Source organism: Sturnira hondurensis, unplaced genomic scaffold (genome assembly GCF_014824575.4).
Source record: "Sturnira hondurensis isolate 20B ecotype Veracruz unplaced genomic scaffold, ASM1482457v3 Scaffold0017082, whole genome shotgun sequence".
Taxonomy (NCBI): domain Eukaryota; kingdom Metazoa; phylum Chordata; class Mammalia; order Chiroptera; family Phyllostomidae; genus Sturnira; species Sturnira hondurensis.
The window spans coordinates 3,554,078-3,571,399 of NW_028089713.1; the positions used below are offsets into that span (position 1 = coordinate 3,554,078).

The 17,322-nt window shown below is 46.1% G+C and overlaps 1 protein-coding gene and 1 pseudogene across 1 annotated transcript; one reads left to right on the forward strand and one right to left on the reverse strand.

Annotated features, from left to right (window-relative positions):
* The first annotated feature begins 705 nt into the window (after positions 1-705).
* FMOD (fibromodulin) lies at positions 706-10,785 on the forward strand. The gene is made up of 3 exons (XM_037067148.1): positions 706-905; positions 3,598-4,585; positions 9,005-10,785. The coding sequence occupies exons 2-3, from the start codon at positions 3,607-3,609 to the stop codon at positions 9,154-9,156; spliced, it is 1,131 nt and encodes a 376-aa protein (XP_036923043.1). The 5' UTR covers positions 706-905; positions 3,598-3,606; the 3' UTR covers positions 9,157-10,785.
* Positions 10,786-12,776: 1,991 nt separating this feature from the next.
* Positions 12,777-12,885, reverse strand: LOC119001730 (uncharacterized; annotated as a pseudogene).
* Between the last annotated feature and the right edge of the window lie 4,437 nt (positions 12,886-17,322).

Sequence of the window (17,322 nt, forward strand, 5' to 3'; positions counted from 1 at the left end):
CTCCTGCTTTCCCCCTCCCTCCCTTTCCCCACACACAGTCTCTCCTGTGTGCCTTTAAAAATGTGGATCAGATCCTGTTGCTTCTCCTGCATAGTTTAAAAGATGACGTGTCTCTTATAGAATAAAAACTAAATCCATTCCATGGCCTAAAACTCCCTTCCTGATCTAGCTCTTGCTTGCTTTTCCGACCTCATCTTCCCCTTGTATGGGGTGTCCATACCTGTAAAATGGGTATAGCAATCATATCTCCCACACTGTGAATGCCAGCTGTGTGCTAAGCCAGGCACCTTACACACAGCATCTCATATTGTCTCGCTTCAACCTAACAAGGTAAGTGTTAAGAACCCTAAGATCAAATGAAAGTGTATGGTGCTACAACACAGCAACCAGAGCCGGAAGAGTGAGTACTAGCTCTGGGGTGGGGATGGGGAGTCACAGGTTGCAGAAAGAGTTAATTAAGACACCTCTTCCCAAATCCTGGCCCTCCCCATCTCAGCATCTGCCCTTGTGGGTTTAATGAGAAATCCAGGCACTTCGAAGAGCCTGTACAAATAACTTCTAGGTTGCCACTAACTTATTGAGCAGAAAGAAACCCAGAGCTGCCAATGCTTCAGGGAAGATAGTGAGTGGAAAGAAGGTGGTTTTTATAGCGCCAGGCGGGCAGGATTTGCGTAGTTGAGTGTGGGCTCCACCCCTGAGGCAGAGCTGAAAAAGCCAGGATCCTGGCTCCTCAGCCCCTCTCTTCACAGTATTTGATTAGGAATTTGGGGGCGGGACCCTGGCCTGGCACAGACACTGACACTCTCAGTAGACACTCTCACTCCTCTCTCTCATACACACTTTCTTCAACCCAAGGAGTCCACAGACAGAGAGACGTGGTCACTCTCTGAAAGGTTCAGCTCCAGGTAAGTGTAGTCATTTTTACTTGTTTTCACGTCTTGTAGTTCAATAAAGAAAATAAAGAAGTGGGGCTGCTGGGGAGTGGGAAGAGGGAGGACTCATTCCTCATTTTCTGTGGACCATGACCCCAGGATGCTGGACGGAGCAAAGAGGAAGTAAAAAGAAGGGAGTTTCCAAATACTACCTTTTTCCTGCAGCTCTTTTCTGATTTGGGTGGGGAGTTGGGGGGAGGCTCCAGTTATCAGGCACTAAAGCGAAAGAAAGCCAGCTCTGCCCTACTACTACCCATAAACGCTACCAGCTTAGCCCCGTGTCCCTGCTGTCTCTCGTACAGAGGCTGTGTGAACTAAACACTACTATGGAGGAGGGGAGTTTTGCAAATTGTGTCTGAGTATGTGGGGTGTGTGTGTGTGTGTGTGTGTGTGTGTTGCTGGGGTAAAAGGGAAAGAGAAGTTTTGAGAGCTGATCATGTCCAGGGAGCTGTGAAGTATGGGTCTAGTCCAGGAAGGGGGTGGGTTCTGATTTGACTTCCTCCACTCTGACAGAAGGAGGTAGAGTGGTTCCCTAGAGAGGAGAAATGAAAGAACAGCAGTAACCCCTGAGTGAGCTTCCCCACCTCACAGAGTGCCTGTCCTGGGAACTTTCCCCCTCACAAAACTCTGAGTACAGGAGGGTCTCTAGCATTAGGGAATAATTTAAAAGTAGACAATCCTGGTACAACATTGCTAAGAGATAGTGGTGGGGCAAGAAGAGGCATAAAGTCTCCATCAAACGGTGTCAGAAATCAGGGCTCCTAAGGAGAGGCAAAAATGGGAAGGATGCATGCCCCTGGAAAGCTGTGTCTTGAAGGGGAAAGTGGTGCTTGTCTGCCAAGGTACCCAGTCTGGAAGGAGAAATGGAGACAGAGGCTCACTGTGCCAGCCTCCAGACAGCCACCTTGATCCTGCAGCAGCCCAGAGCTGTGCATGGAAAAAATGCGCTGCTGGCAGTGGGCCGCTTCATCAGTCTACTCTCCTGGCCAGACCTGGGCCCAGTCAGTAAGCCCAGGCAGTGGGCAATTTGGATTGACTTTCTGAAACACTATGGTTTCTTTGTCTGAGGAGGCCTCAGGCTGCTTGAGAATGAGCCAGGATGACTCTTCTCTGCAGCCCAGAGGCTGATGGGATGAAGCAGGCTTAAAGAAACTACTTTCAGGGGTCAGAGAGGTCTGGGAAGGGTGCTGGCCACAAAATGACTATATTGTCATAGATAGTGTCCTTCCCATTAGTTCTTCGGATTTGATGGTGGCTTTTAGATACCTGTCTTTCCCCTGTTCACAGGTACCAACCCCAGCAAGGCCCAAACAGCAATGTGAGAGATATATGTTACTTTTCCAGAACCAAGAAAGGTTCTGAGGTTTCGCCATCTAAGGGTGACACTCACACCTCTAGGAGGTACCCATTGCTCATAGGGCTATGCAGTGCTTTGCATGTAGGTATTCAGAGCAGGGTGTTCAGGCCTGATATGTAACCCCCTGGCCCCTCTTCTTCCATACCTTCAGCTTCCCCCTCAGATGACACTAAGCCTACCTCTCTCTCTAGGACAGCCTGTTCTCATCTCACTAGCATCCATATAAGCTCAAAAGCTGATGCCAGTGTAGGGGTCTTGATATGGAACCTTGTAATTCAAATGTCACCACAGGGAACTTGGGATGGGAGGGAGAATGCCAGAATCCCATTCTAAAGCCACGGTCCCTTGGGCATACATGAGATTCTTCAATTCCTAGTCCTTTTTTTAGTGTTCCTCAATTCATGGTTCCATGTAGCTCTTGCATATTGTCCGTGGTGCAGCATGAACAGTGCTAACACTTTACTAGACACCACAAAAGACAGCCAAGTGGACTGACTCAGACTCCATGTACTCAGCCACTCTAGAAGACAAATGCCATTCTTGGGTGCCAGTGTCCCCAGTCTGGAGGGAAGCTCTAACTCTTATATGAAAACCCTGTGCCTTCCAAGTTGCATATGTAACCACAAACTGCTTACCCAAGAGTTTTCTTACCCAGCAGAATGTCCTAGATGTTGGCACTTTGGAGGGTAGCCCAAGTCTCATGGTGGCTGCAGAAGGACCACACCACTTCACAAAGACTCAAAACCAGACTCTCAGACTTCCCAAAAGACCAGAAGATCTTTCCGAAGTAGTTCAAATCTTCCCCTTTGAGGTTTCAAGCTACTGGCAGAGATTTCCTGAGACATGGGAAAAGCCACAGGGCTTTTTCCTTGGACTCCTGAAAAATATTATTTCCCTGGGGAGTCCAAGTTGGACATTAATTCAGGCCTGAAAAGCATCCAAACCCCATTGCACAGGGATTCCTATGGGCTCTCCAGCTGCCCCAACAGAAACTTCAGGTTGCGATGAATCTGTCCCTCCAAAAAAAATGCAGCAGCCCCTATTCAACTTTCTCCCAATCTCAAAGACTCTGCCTCTGTGACTCTATGACCAGGGGAGCATGCACCTAGGTCTTATCAGGTAGCAAGCTCCAGCTGGACCCAGTGTGCAGAGTCAGCCAGGGAAAAGGCATGGAGAAAGTGAGTGCAAGCTCCTATTCTCAGGTGTTTGGCACTATATCAAGTCTGCTCAAAGCCTAAGGCTCGCCCATGCTGCCTCCCTAAAGCCTCACTCATGCCTGCTTGCTCTGTTCTCTTTCCCTTCTTGCAGAGAGACAAAATGCAGTGGGCCTCTGTCCTGCTATTGGCAGGGCTCTGCTCCCTCTCCTGGGCTCAGTATGATGAAGATCCCCACTGGTGGTTCCACTACCTCCGAAGCCAGCAGTCCACCTATTATGATCCTTATGACCCTTACCCCTATGAGCCTTATGAGCCTTACCCCTATGGGGTGGAGGAAGGTCCAGCCTATACCTACGGCTCTCCATCCCCACCAGATCCTCGAGACTGCCCCCAGGAGTGTGACTGCCCACCCAACTTCCCCACAGCCATGTACTGTGACAACCGCAACCTCAAGTATCTGCCCTTTGTCCCCTCCCGCATGAAGTATGTCTACTTCCAGAACAATCAGATCTCCTCCATCCAGGAAAGTGTCTTTGACAATTCCACCGGTCTGCTCTGGATTGCTCTTCATGGCAACCAGATCACCAGTGATAGAGTGGGCAGGAAGGTCTTTTCTAAGCTGAGGCACCTGGAGAGGCTGTACCTGGACCACAACAACCTGACCCGAATGCCTGGCCCTCTGCCTCGATCCCTGAGGGAACTCCATCTCGACCACAACCAGATTTCACGGGTCCCCAACAACGCTCTGGAGGGGCTTGAGAACCTCACAGCTTTGTACCTTCAACACAACGAGATTCAGGAAGTGGGAAGTGCAATGAAGGGCCTCCAGTCACTGATCTTGCTGGACCTGAGTTACAATCACCTTCGGAGGGTGCCTGATGGACTGCCCTCAGCCCTTGAGCAGCTGTATCTGGAGCACAATAATGTTTATTCTGTCCCTGACAGCTACTTCCGGGGGTCACCAAAACTGCTGTATGTGCGGTTGTCCCATAATAGTCTCACCAACAATGGCCTGGCCTCCAACACCTTCAATTCCAGCAGCATCCTTGAGCTTGACCTCTCCTACAACCAGCTGCAGAAGATCCCCCCAGTCAACACCAATCTGGAGAACCTCTATCTCCAAGGCAATAGGATCAATGGTGAGACTTTGGCAAAGGGGCATGGGGAGTGGCTGTCTATTTCATTGAAAAGATCCTATTCTGAGTGCTAGTAGCAACACAAAAGATGTAGCAATAGGGTAACTAGAGAACAAAATGAGGCAACCTGAAAACCAAGCCTTACACTTAAACTAAACAGCAATATTAATAAAATTCGGTGGGGAGTGGATTGGTAAGAAGACTTCCCCAAAGAGGTAAGTTTCAGTCTAGATCTTGAGAGATAAGTGGGCAAGGGTTAGAGGAACTCAGGACAAAGCCATCCTGGGAAGACAAATAGCCACTAACAAAGGAACCCAGTCATTGAACAAGTTGCCTGTAGGAGACAGCCAGGAAATTCATGTGTCTGAGAGGAAGGAGTCTTAAATTGAAGAGCAGTGAGATATGATTCTGGAAATGTTTGGGAGTGGCAGTTCATAGAGAGAAGGGATTTAAGTTGAACTCCAAGAATCCACCCTAGAAGGAAGTGGGCTAAGAAACCATGGCATATCTGTAACTACTCTCTGACCCAGAAAAGGATGAGCTTTCTGTTTCCACCCAATCTTCTCCTGCCTCTCAAGCCTGGTCTTGGGTTTAGGTGTTTGTTTTTCAAACATAACAGCTGGTGGACAAGAATATGCAGCCTCTCAGAGCTAAATGTAGTACTTGTTCTGGTCAGTTCTCTCTGGAGTTCAAGGACACCCTGGAAGTAGGGCAGAGGTCTCCCAAACGTAACATGAACCCGACTGAATATCACAAAGCCCTGAAGCAGAGGGCAAGGAAACTCAGCTTCTTGTTTTCCAAGGACTTCCTTGTAGGTGTCTAAAGGAACCAAAAAAGCTGCCTCTTTACCTCTAAGAACTGAAATACTTATTTTAGATTGGATTACCCAGTTGCTTTTCAGCTCTTCCTAAGAATCTTGTGTTTAGAACGTGCTTACATTACTCCAGGGCCTCTGATGTCTTAATCCTAGCTCGAAGGCCCTGAACCAGCATTTAACCTTCCTTACTGAGTCAGAAAATTTCCTCTCTCCCAGGGGAAAGAAAGACTCACTGATGACCACTAACAAAGGGTTTGGAAAAGTAGAGCCTGCTGAGAGATAACAGCATAGATAGGGATTGTGTCCCTCTGTTTCTCTTGATCATTTTTCTCCCTGTGCTCAGGGAACAGATGAGTCATTTGCCAAGATGTTAATGAACTGGATAGCTCTCTGAGTGAGAGAGACATCAGTCCTAGAGAATGACAGTGGGGCTGGAAAGGTGATGAGGTGTTTGGTACTTTAGTTTGAAGTGCAAGACACCATGTGCATTGCAAACTGTTTTGTCTTTAAAGTCTCTCTTTCTTTTGGGAATTTTCTCATTCCAAGGGAGGTGGTTTTCTAAGATGTTTCTAAGATGTTTCATACCACAAAGTATTTGACATTTACTGGTAGCTGTCCATCATTCCACAAATTCTACATAATTCCACCCAGAAGTCACCACTACTTACCTGCCACCCATTCTGAATCCAGGAGGATTGTCACACCAGAAATATCATTTTGTATGAAGCGCTTCATCAGAATTTGACCCTGAAAATGTGACAGCAAAAAACAGCTGTCACGGGAGAGAACCCGTTCGTTATTCCCTAACTGTGCAATCAGAGAAGCTTGGTGTGGAAACAACTCTATCACAGCGTCAGTCACCACTCTGCCCTCTTGCAGAACCACATCTGCTGCTCAAATGTTAGGTAGCCCACTCTTTCCAACAGCTCTGATGAAGATAAAATTACTTTACTAAAGTGTCCCAAGGTCTTACAAGAAAGTTCTCCCTTAAGTCAAACAACCTAAAAAATTGCATTGTCTACCCCAAAAGCCAAATCCTCTTTGTATAGTTATTAGTCTCTCTCCTAGTCTTTTCTATAGGCAAAACAACACCAATTTCTTATTTTTCTTAATTAGTGAATTAATAAATGGAAAGTACTTGGTCCACGGTCTGGCACATAATTGAAAAAGCAATTCACAGTTACTATTGTTAGCTTTGCTTCTTATTACCACTTTGAAGTTAACAGGCATAATTTTGTTTTGTTTTACTTTCTGATTGCAAAGATGGGGAAACTGAGACACAGAGAAGGAAACACAGTCTCTCCAGGTCACCCAAACACTGTAGGACAGCATCCTGAACCCATGCTTTTAGTGTCCAAGGACCTGGAACCAGGTGTCTCTGGATGAGAATATGAGGAGCATCTCTCTGATTCAGACCACCAGCAGAAAAGATTGTTGCCCTGCACAGAAAGTCAGGGACCAGGGGTCAAGGAGCTCTGAGGGAGGATCCAAAAGGGCAGGAACTAAATGGTGTGCAGGGGAAAAGCCCTGTCCCCTCTTTCCTCTTCCTTCTTCCATTAGCATCTTCCTCAGTTTTTTCAGCCTGGTAAAAGCAAGGGAACACAGCTTGGACTGTTATTCAGTAGCTTTGGGAATCCAGGAAGCAGGGCGGGTACAGCAGGAGGAATCTGGAAAGACTTATGTCAGTTTTAATGTGGGCTGGAAAGTGTCTTCAGAGTCTCCAAGCAGAAAAGCCCTGTCCTATTCATGAGCTTGGGGAAGACACATGAGTGTGTGTGTGGGGGGGGGGCGGGGGGGCGGTGTTGCTCATAGTGCCCAACACACAAGTAGAATCAATATACACTATGTGTCCAACAGCCCCCAAGGACCCCCATATTTATATATGCAGAGTTGGGATCCAGAATTTGAACAGATAGTCTGAGGGCTCCAAGCAAGGGTAGAGAATCTATCCTAGGATCTCCAGCACAGTCCCAAATAAGGCTGGAAACAATACTTAAGCCGGGCCACTTTACTTCTCCCCAGTCCACCCCATTCCACTCCTTCTGTGCAGACACCATAGACCCAGCCCCTGGCCCTTGCTCTGCCCCCAGACTACCCATTGGAGGCCATTTGATCTGTTTCCCAGCACCAGAAAGGAAACAAACAAAAGCAGTTCAGATTTTCTCTTAGCACTCTCCAGAGAGGGGTATTTCTCATCGCTCCACTGTGCCCAGTGTCTCATTATTCTTGTGGGCTGGACCTTTGCAGTATAAGTTAATTGGCTGCAGCCTCACCCTGTCTCCTCTTGGTCTGTTTCTAACAGAGACTGAAAATGATTCAATGTGCTAATTTAAAAACACGTTTTTCATCAACCTATACGTTCTCTATACTGTCTTCCTTGCAACCTTCATCTTCATCCTCATAAACTCTCCCTCTGCAGTGTCCTCTACTGTCCCCCCTGGGAAGGGAGTCAGATAGCCTTTCTCCCACTCCTGCTGCCCAGCTGCAGGCCAGCACAGTTCCTGACCACTGCATCAAGCTGAGGAGTGCCTCTGGTGGATGCAAAGGCAAGCCCTGCTCTGGCCAGCCTGTGTGATACAGCCCTTGAGGTGCACCACGTGGAACCTGCCCTTAAGACCGGAGCTATTGGCACTACCACTCACACAGAGAAATTCCTGAAGCTCACACACCACAGCGAAGGAACCAAAGAGGCCTCAGAGCTTTCAGTGGTGACTTTTGTTGTCCCTGCTGGATTTTTAACTGAGTACTTGGGATTGCTTCTTTCAAGTTCTTGACCTAGGTGATCCCAGAGAGAGGTGGTCGATTTGTCTAAGAAGACACCCAGAGGGATAAGGGGGTGAAAGGTAGCAGCAGAATGTATTAAAACCAAACAGAACTATTGTACCTATTAGGATTATATGGTTTGTGGGGAAAGCTTCAAAAGGAGAAAATTCTTTTGAGATGTTTAAATAACAGATAAACCATAACCACACAAAATGCAGGAGGCAGGGAAATTGTGTACTTTACTTTTGTTCACAGCAGCCTTATTTGTGGATTTTTGTCTCTGTGAACTACAGAGACTTGCTTGCTACTCCAGCAGCGATTGGAACGGAGCTCTGCCTCAAAGCTCTGGCACGCACAGACGTTTGCCCCTCTGCCCAGGATTTCTTACTTTAATTTCCTGCCACTTTCTTTATCTGCAAAATGGCAGGGGATATTCCATTTTCCTAGTCTTCCATCCCAAAGCAATTTAGCAAAGCCCTCTGAAAAGCTATCTATACTTCAAAGCTCCTAGGGTTGACCTTTGATTTCTTTCTGCTCCCTCCTACCGTACACAGATGGGAAGAGATGAGGTCCTGGCTGGAAAAACACTCAAGGGCGTTTCAGGGTGTTCAGGGTAATGTCCAGGCTCGGGGTGGGAAGGAGGCAGAGCGGCAGATGCAGTAGAGGTCCCGCTCGGTCCCTAGTTTTGCCTCCCAGGGGTGAGAGTCAGTATGACTCTAATCCTGTAAAAAGCTGGGTCCACCCAGCAAAGTTCTAGGCTTAGAGACTGTGTGGCTTCGTTGTGGATCCGGGTCGCTGATCTGGCCTTCTCCCACCCACTTCCGCCCTTCTTGTCCCCACAGAGTTCTCCATCAGCAGCTTCTGCACCGTGGTGGACGTCATGAACTTCTCAAAGCTGCAGGTGCTGCGCCTGGACGGTAACGAGATCCAGCGCAACGCAATGCCGGAGGACGCGCCCCTCTGCCTGCGCCTGGCCAGCCTCATCGAAATCTGAGTGGCCCTCGCATTGGGTGCAGGGCCCAGAACCCCCGCACCCTGCTGCATTTGGCTTGATGGTTTGGTTTGGCTTTTGTTGGAAGGTCTAGGACAGATCATGTGACAGAATTCCACGGGCTCCCCCTGTAGTCTTCTCCCCTGTAGGCAGGGTCCGGTGGGATGGGAGGATAGGAAGATTTTCTGCTGAGGTACATGGCCCAAACTCTTTTCCAGGACAGAAATGGCATCAGAGGGAGTAATCCCTGACAATGCCAACATCAGAAATCTCACTACCCTTAAGTTCTTCCCAGTGATCCTTGAGTGTAATACATAACCTACTTCAACATTCCTGATTCTGTGAGCAGTGCCTGACAGCTCTCCCCCCTGCAGGGCTGGTCATGCTGTCCCTCTGGGCTGGCACTTGCTGATCCTCGGAATATACTTCTCATCCAGCTGCCTCCTGCTAACTCCACCTCATCCACTCAACTTGCTCCACAGACAGTTCTTCTACACCTTAGGCAGAGGCAGGAAAGACCCCAAGGTACATGGGCATCTGCCTGCCAGAGAAACTACACCTGTGTCTGAAATTGGAAGGACACCAAAAGTCACCTCTGGGCCTCCCTAACCTCACTCCTTGAAAGCCACCAAACTGGAGGTCACCAGTATGATGACAATATTCATGGCCTGATGTGAGAGGATACAACTAACCCTTGGCTTCGATACGTGTATTGGGCTATATAGCAGTCAAGCAATTCTTTGAAGGTAGGTCACACTTCAAAAGAGGAAAGATCAGACTGATTTGGCTGGTCTGAGGAGTCTCCCCAGTAGTTCTACTCTTGCCCTGAACTATCTGCATTGCCAGCAGCTCCCAACTAGGGTCTTTATCCTCACAGGGAAAACCGTGTAGCTCTCAAAGCATGAGATAGTTGGTCCAATCCTCTCATCCAAGCAGGAAGGCCTACATCCTGATGGGAGAGACAGGTTCCAACCAGCCCTGCACTTGCCTGCTAGCCCAAGAAGAAGGCTGTGGCTCACCTGTATTGATTGATCTGTCCTTAAGGCACTGTTCTGTAGAACCAGCTCTGGCTGAAGATGCTTACTGGGTCTGTGAAGCTCAGGCCAGGCAGCCAACTCTTGCTTCTGCTTTCGCATCTCTGAGGTACGCCCTCATTACTGAAGGTGGCTGTGGCTTCACAGCTTGGTTGGAGAGCATTTCAGTCTTCCCATTTCTGAAAAGTAATGTTGCCTGGGCCAAACCCCCTTCCCTTTGGGGCACCATCAGGATGAAGACATCTGAGCAGCCCAGAGCAGGAACTGCTGGAAGAGAGATAGCCCTACCCTTGCCCCTGCCCAGGTGCCATTATGTCCCCGATACTATGTGTATTTTAAAGCAGCTTCCCTGACAAGTGAAAGGGGTAATCCTTGGACTATGTTCTTGCTTCCAGACCCTGAAATCCACAAAAGCCAAACCAGCTCATTTTAACAAAGTAGCTCTGATTTGAGGGGTAAGGCTGCCCCCTGCCCCAGGGCTCTTCAGAAAGCATTTGCATGTGAACACCATCATGCCTCTATAAAAGATCCTTGTTACAGGAAAAGCATGAGTGGTGGCTAACCTGACCAATAAAGATATTTTACGATTGCATCTGTAGAAATGGAGTCATTGAAAGCAGACACTTTAAGGGGAACTTGTCAGTCACATAGGTCTCAGACAGGAAGAGCTCACCTCATCTATTCTTGGGAAGATGTAGCTAAAGGGTTAACAAATTATCTCTCTATAAAAAATCTTCTGTATAAAAGTCTCTAGTTAGTATACTTTATGCACTGGAAGTTCTTCTGGAAGTCTAACTTCAATCTCTCAAGCTACATATTTCCTTCCATTTAGTCCTCAGGAGATAAAGAACAACTGACTTTTTTCAATCATTCTAACATTTTTCTTCTTCCACCATCCTTCCTTATCAACCATCCTTCCTTATCAACCTAGTAATTCTGAGTCTCACTGGTCCTCAGTATTGTTGTCTTAATCTCTCCTGCCCTCTAGTGACAACTGTGCAGAACTGGAGACAGTTAAGTACTGCAAAGTCCAATTGTGCCTAGAACAGGAAAATAAGCATTCATGTGCCCATTCAATCCTTCATTCATTCTCCCCATGCATATTTCCTAAAGGCCTTCAAGTGTCAGATGTTGTGCTCGGTGCTTAGCAAATGTTATGAAGTTAAGAGAGCAGACTAGGATTGCATTTTCAGGATGATCCACTGTTTTCTAATAGGGAAATAGTTTATCAAGCACTAATATATTCTGTGAAATTCTGTGCCAAGTATGTTACAAATGTTATAACTCCATCTGGAGCCAGAGTAAACTAATTTGATTATAAATCTCTGGAGCAAGAAGTAGGTAGGGATCAGAGGGAAATCATGACTTTAAGCACAGGCCTCTCTGCAAGGACAGCATGTTCAGCACATCCTGAGGGAGGTGGAGACGTGAACACATAGGCAGGGATCCAGCCAAGTTATAAGGAAGGATCCTCTGCCTCTAATTTGTGCTTCTTACTGGCTCCCATGAACATCCCAACCAGGACAGAGCAGGGGGAAGAATGGGAGCCAGACCCAGCCCTGCTGCAAGGTTGCCCTCTTTTCTACATCCAGTGCTTTTCAAGAGGGTAGCAAGAGTTAACTCACAACCCCTTAGGCTCAATCGGCTCTTTTTTCTTTAGGTACCATTTGATCCGTACCTACTATGTACTAGGTGCTTTCCTTGTGCGACTTCATTAGCATTCCTAATCATTCTATGCCAGAGGTACTATTATTTTTCATTATTTTACAGATGAGGAAACTGAGGCACAAAGAAGCTGAGGTCACCTGGAAAGGAAGCATTAATGCCACTGACCCCAGGCCATCTGTCTCCTGGGCCTGTCACTCTGGCTATACTGTTTCTACTGTGTGATCCTGATGAGCCCTGTGTTACTGGGGTTAGTAGGACCTCTAAGAGTATGGAGAGACTTGGCAGTAATCGGGGGTGTTATAGTGGAGGGAGGCCATCTGTCTTTATTTTTCCTGAACCTAAATCCATTCTGCTCACATTCACAGTCTCTTTATGAATTTTCTGATTCAAATTCATTCTTCATTAATAAGCGTATACTGAGTGCACTGGGGATACTTCAGAGAACAAAAGAAATAGCCCCTGCCCTTGAGGGGTTTATAGTCTAGTGCAGTGATAAACAATAAACACTAACAACAAAAAATATCATCCCTAGGAGAATGAGTTGCTAGCACAGAAGTACAAGAGAATTAACGAGAGGCCTGTCCTAGACTGGAGGTTCAGGGGCAGAAACTCAGATATGGAGAGGGAGTATAGTTATCCCAATGAGGAGATGGGAGAGGCAGTTCAGCAGAGATAATAGCATGTATTAACACCCTAGAAGGAGGAAGCTTCGGGACACTGAAAGAGAAAATGGCTGGAGCACAGAAAAAAAGAAAGAGATTTTCAAGCGGTAAGGCCAGGTCTGTAGGCAGGAGTAAAACCAACTATTGCCTTTATCCTCTATTGTCAGACATACGTACCAAGAAAACTACCAATCTCACAGTTCTACCTTCCAACCACTAGGAGGCAGCATTTCACTTAGCATCATCAAAGGCTTCCCCCACCCGGCAAGCCAGTGGTGGTTCCTGCTCTGGGTATCAGGTTACACGTTCAGTTCAGAGAAACTCCTCCAGTAGCAAACTATAGAAATGATCTCTGAAAGTACAGTCTTAATCAGAGGCTTTCTGAAACTTTAAAAAGGCTTCAGGTCGCTCCATGTTCTTCCAAACCTGCTCTAGTTAGCGCCCAGCCCCGCTGAACTCTGACCAAAAACCAAGGCCGCAGAAGGCACAGTGTAACCAGGGATCTTGACTGTGTGTGCAGTGAACCCCTTAGGCAGTCTGATGAAGCCTATGGACCTCTTCTCAAAGTGTTTTTTTTTTAAGTATTTTATTTATTTATCTTTAGAGAGGAAGGGAAGGAGAGAGGAAGAGAAACATCAATGTATGGTTGCTTCTCGTGCATGCCCTGCTGGGAACTGGCCCCAACTGGGAACTGGCCTGCCACCCAGGCATGTGCCCTGACTGGGAATCGAACCGCGATCATCTGGTTCACAGGCCCGTGCTCAATCCACTGAGCTACACCAGCCAGAGCTCAAAGTGTTTTTAAAGGCACAAGATAAAGTGAGTAAGTTTACAACTGAAACCAATTACATTTAAGTAGTTCTAAAATACATAAATGTTTACATAGTATATGTATTTTTATTAATGCACTAAGTTAAATAACAAGATCCAGCAACAGGTCTAACTAGCTACAGTCATTTTGAAGTGCTGATGAATGTAAATGGCATTTCTAAGTATTTTCAATAACTAATGTGATACAAAAATACCTATGATTTCAGTTGGAGACAAAGCCTCAGGTACTGCTAATACTGTTGTGGTTTGTTACCTTCGTCATAATTGACAGGAATACTAGATTTCAGTTGACTGTGTGAAAAATAAAAATACAGTCACAATTCATCACAATTCACACACTTCTCTAAGTTAAGCCATAAAAAGACAGGCAGAATCCTGGATCATAAAGAAAAGAAGGCAAGTCGTGATCTTTTCTCTCTCTGAGTATAGCTCAACTGTTCTGCACCTTTTAACTGTATGCAAAACCCTGAGCCAGACAACGCACCACTAGCTGGTATGTTCGGGATACAAAAGAATGAATGTAGACCTCTCAAGTTACTTGCTATGAAGTTTGATGGGGAGAATGATAACTAACATGCATTTTGCCTTAGCCACTTAAAAGATACAGTTGATTTACATAGAACCCTGAGGCAGTTTGATGTATACGTAAGTGCCAAAGGAAATATATGGAGAAAATGTCTTTCCATTCTTTTTGAAGAGGAATGAATGATGAGGGCTGAGGTGGTCAGCAGAGCTCCGAGGGTAGACCCATTCACCCTTTTCCTGGGGGTCTGAGAACCACCCCTTCATTTGCTGGCTCAAGCCATTACCACAGGCACTCAGGTACAGGGTCCACAGCTGAGGTGTGTCATCAGGATGCTCAGAATCCTGTGCAGACTTCCTCAAACTCTCTGAGACTTCTGCCTCAAACAGACTGATGGAATCGCCTACTACTAGCTGAGCATCCAGGTGACCCAGGTCGCCATGCTGTGCCTGGTGGAAGCAAATGCTCAATTCTATGGTGGCCTGAGTTCTTAGAACAGCAATCCTTCTCAGGAACTACACCCTGTCCTGGGGATATAGCCCACAAGAGATCTGAGTAGGACAGACACAGAGACTTACCAAGTCCTGGGCTTCCCCAGGTGGACCAGGGAGCAGAAAAAGGGGGGAAACTAGCATAGGAAGGCTGAAATAGACCAAAGAACCAAGCAAACCCTGACTAGTTATTCAGGGCTCCAACAAAAATTGCAAATGGTAAACCTAAATATGCTGTTTCCACCTACATATCCAGGTTGCTAGCTACACTTAGAAGAAAAAGAATTACACTTGACCCAGTTTAAGAAGTAATAACAGGAAATGGGTCAGAGGCCCAAGAGGAGATAAGTAAATCTACTTGTATAATCAAAAGCATTGGAAAACTGTAAGGTTAGTCTTGAGCACTCCTAAAACTCACCAGCAGAGAATATTCAACCTCAATAATCCCCACATCTCCTCTACAGGCATCACGCAGAGCCACGGGTCTTGGCAAAATAAAACTCTGGAGACAGGTTGGGACAATAACAGGTGCATGCCATTGGTGCCAGGCTTAGCTGGCAATTCTTGAGGTAAATCTTAGTCAACAATTGCAGTTTGCACAGGAAGATGTGGGGAAAACTGTTCCAAGAAAGAAGCCACAAAACCCAAATCCCAAAATGGAACAAGATGTATGTGGTCAAGTGTCAGGGGCACAATCAGCTCTAAGCCCAGGAGGAAAGGTGAGTCAGGATCAGATGGGGATATCATTATGGCAACATGGGAGTTGGCTCAGTGCATCCCTGATGACTTCAGCCCATCCTCACATGTGGCACTTTAAAAATCTGAAAAGCATCTCTCATTGGGCTCGATAATCACATTTTCTGAACAAGAATTATAACAGATTTCACTAAATATGCATGTGTTCATAAAACTTTGAAATAGAACACTTAAAACCATTTGTGTCCTTGGATGTCTAGGCCATGCAATCAATAAGGTCTATTTGGAAGACAGACCATCAGATAGAGAGAGGGGCTATGTTGATTCCAATCCTCTAGCAGTAGAAATTGAATTTAGCTGATCCAAGTAGAAAAGGAATCCATTTATTTGTTCACTTGTTTGTTGCCCCATTAAGGGGATGTCATATCAGGTAGCTCATAGACTCTCTAGGAAGGCTCTAGACCAGGCTTGAAGGAACAATGTTTCTAGGCATTTTTCTAGACCAGCCTGAAACAATGCCCAAGACCATGCCCATAAAAACTCACAGCCACGCCCCCAGGACAGAGCCCTTGGGGCTAGCTCCACCAGCACCACCAGTAGAGGATAGTGGATTCTTCATAAGAAGCACCAGTGCTCCTGCCTATGGAATCCAGATGTATCTGCCATCGATACCTTGTCCTCACCAGAGTAGGTTCCACAGGCCTCTTCTTTGATGCACCCCTAACTTTTAATTCAAGGTTAATTCTTGGCAGAATCAAGCCATCTACTAGTAGTCCAGAGGTAAGTGAGGCTGGGAAAGTGAGCACCAGCATATTCATCTTCAATAGTAGGAGTCAGGCTGTGTCACATGGTAGGGAATGACCCTGAATTAAATAAGAGTTCAGATCCTGAGTGGTCAAGCTAATGGCAGAGTCTCCTTCTGGGAAATCTGAGGATTGGTCTCCACACCTGCTTCCATGGCAACTTTGTGGAGCTGAGTAACAGAACCCCGCAGGGGTGTAGGGTGTCCCTATGTAAATTAGGACTACTGCATGTAGATGCCTCCTCCCTCTTAATCTAGAAATACTTTATTCTGGCTAATACTGCTTCGAGTCTGGTTTCAAGTCTACAGACCCCATTAGTTTCCTAGGGCTGCTGTAACAAAGTATTACAAACTGGGTGACATAAAACAAATTTTAAACTTTACTTCTTCTCTAGAAGTTCTGGAGGCCAGATGTCTCAAATCAAGGTACCAGTAGAGCCACACTTCCTCTGAAGGCTTTAGGAAAAGATCCTTCATGGTCTCTTACAACTTCTGGTGACTCCTGATGTTCCTTGGCTTGTGGGCACATCACTCCGATCTCTGTCTACCTCCATCTTCCTATGTCTGTCTTCCCTCTGTGTCTCTGTGTCTGTCTGTGTCCTCTCCTCTTCTTAGAAGGACTCTAGTCATTACATTTAGGGACCACCCTAATTCATTATTATCTCATCTTTATCCTTAACTAATTTCATGAACAAAGACCCTATTTCAAAATAAGGTAACATTTTCACTGTTTGAGTGGGGACGAATTTGGGGGACACTGTTTAGTCCATCATAGCGTCTAAAGGAGACTTCCCTAAGGCAGACTGAAAGAGCTTCATCTAGGATGTCAGACAGATACTTCCGGGAACTTGGGTATGGAATACCAGCCACGCATTATAGACTCAGGTCTTGCCCTCTGGTGGATGACATTCTGACAACAGCAAAAACAGTCCAAGGTAGGCATCATATAAGCACCAAACCAAACAAGAGAGAGAAAGTGGGGAGGACATCCTTCTGGGTAGGTGTACATGAAATATATATCCTGAAACTTACAAAAACAAAGAAAGCAATATAACAAAGACCCATGTGTTTACCATCCAGATTTACCAAATGTTATCATTGACATGCTTGCTTTAGAGGAATTTTTCAGAAAATAAAACATTGTAATGCATTTTAAGTCTCCTTTTACCTCTTCTCATTCCTGTTTCTTCATCTCCAGAGATAAACTCTTGCTGAGGTTTGTGTGTTGTATCATTTTATTGCCTATTTTTGTATCTAGAAACTAAGTAGAGAGTTGTTTGTGCCTGTAAATTGTATATACTAGTACTTTATATGTCATGCTGCTTCTTTCACTGACTGTTTTGTGTTCAAGATTTATTCATATTGATTCTTGTAGTTCCAGTTAACTCATTCTAACTGCTGTATGCATACACCTAAGTTTATTTTTCTATTCTCCTTTGGAGGGACTAAAATCTAAAATAAT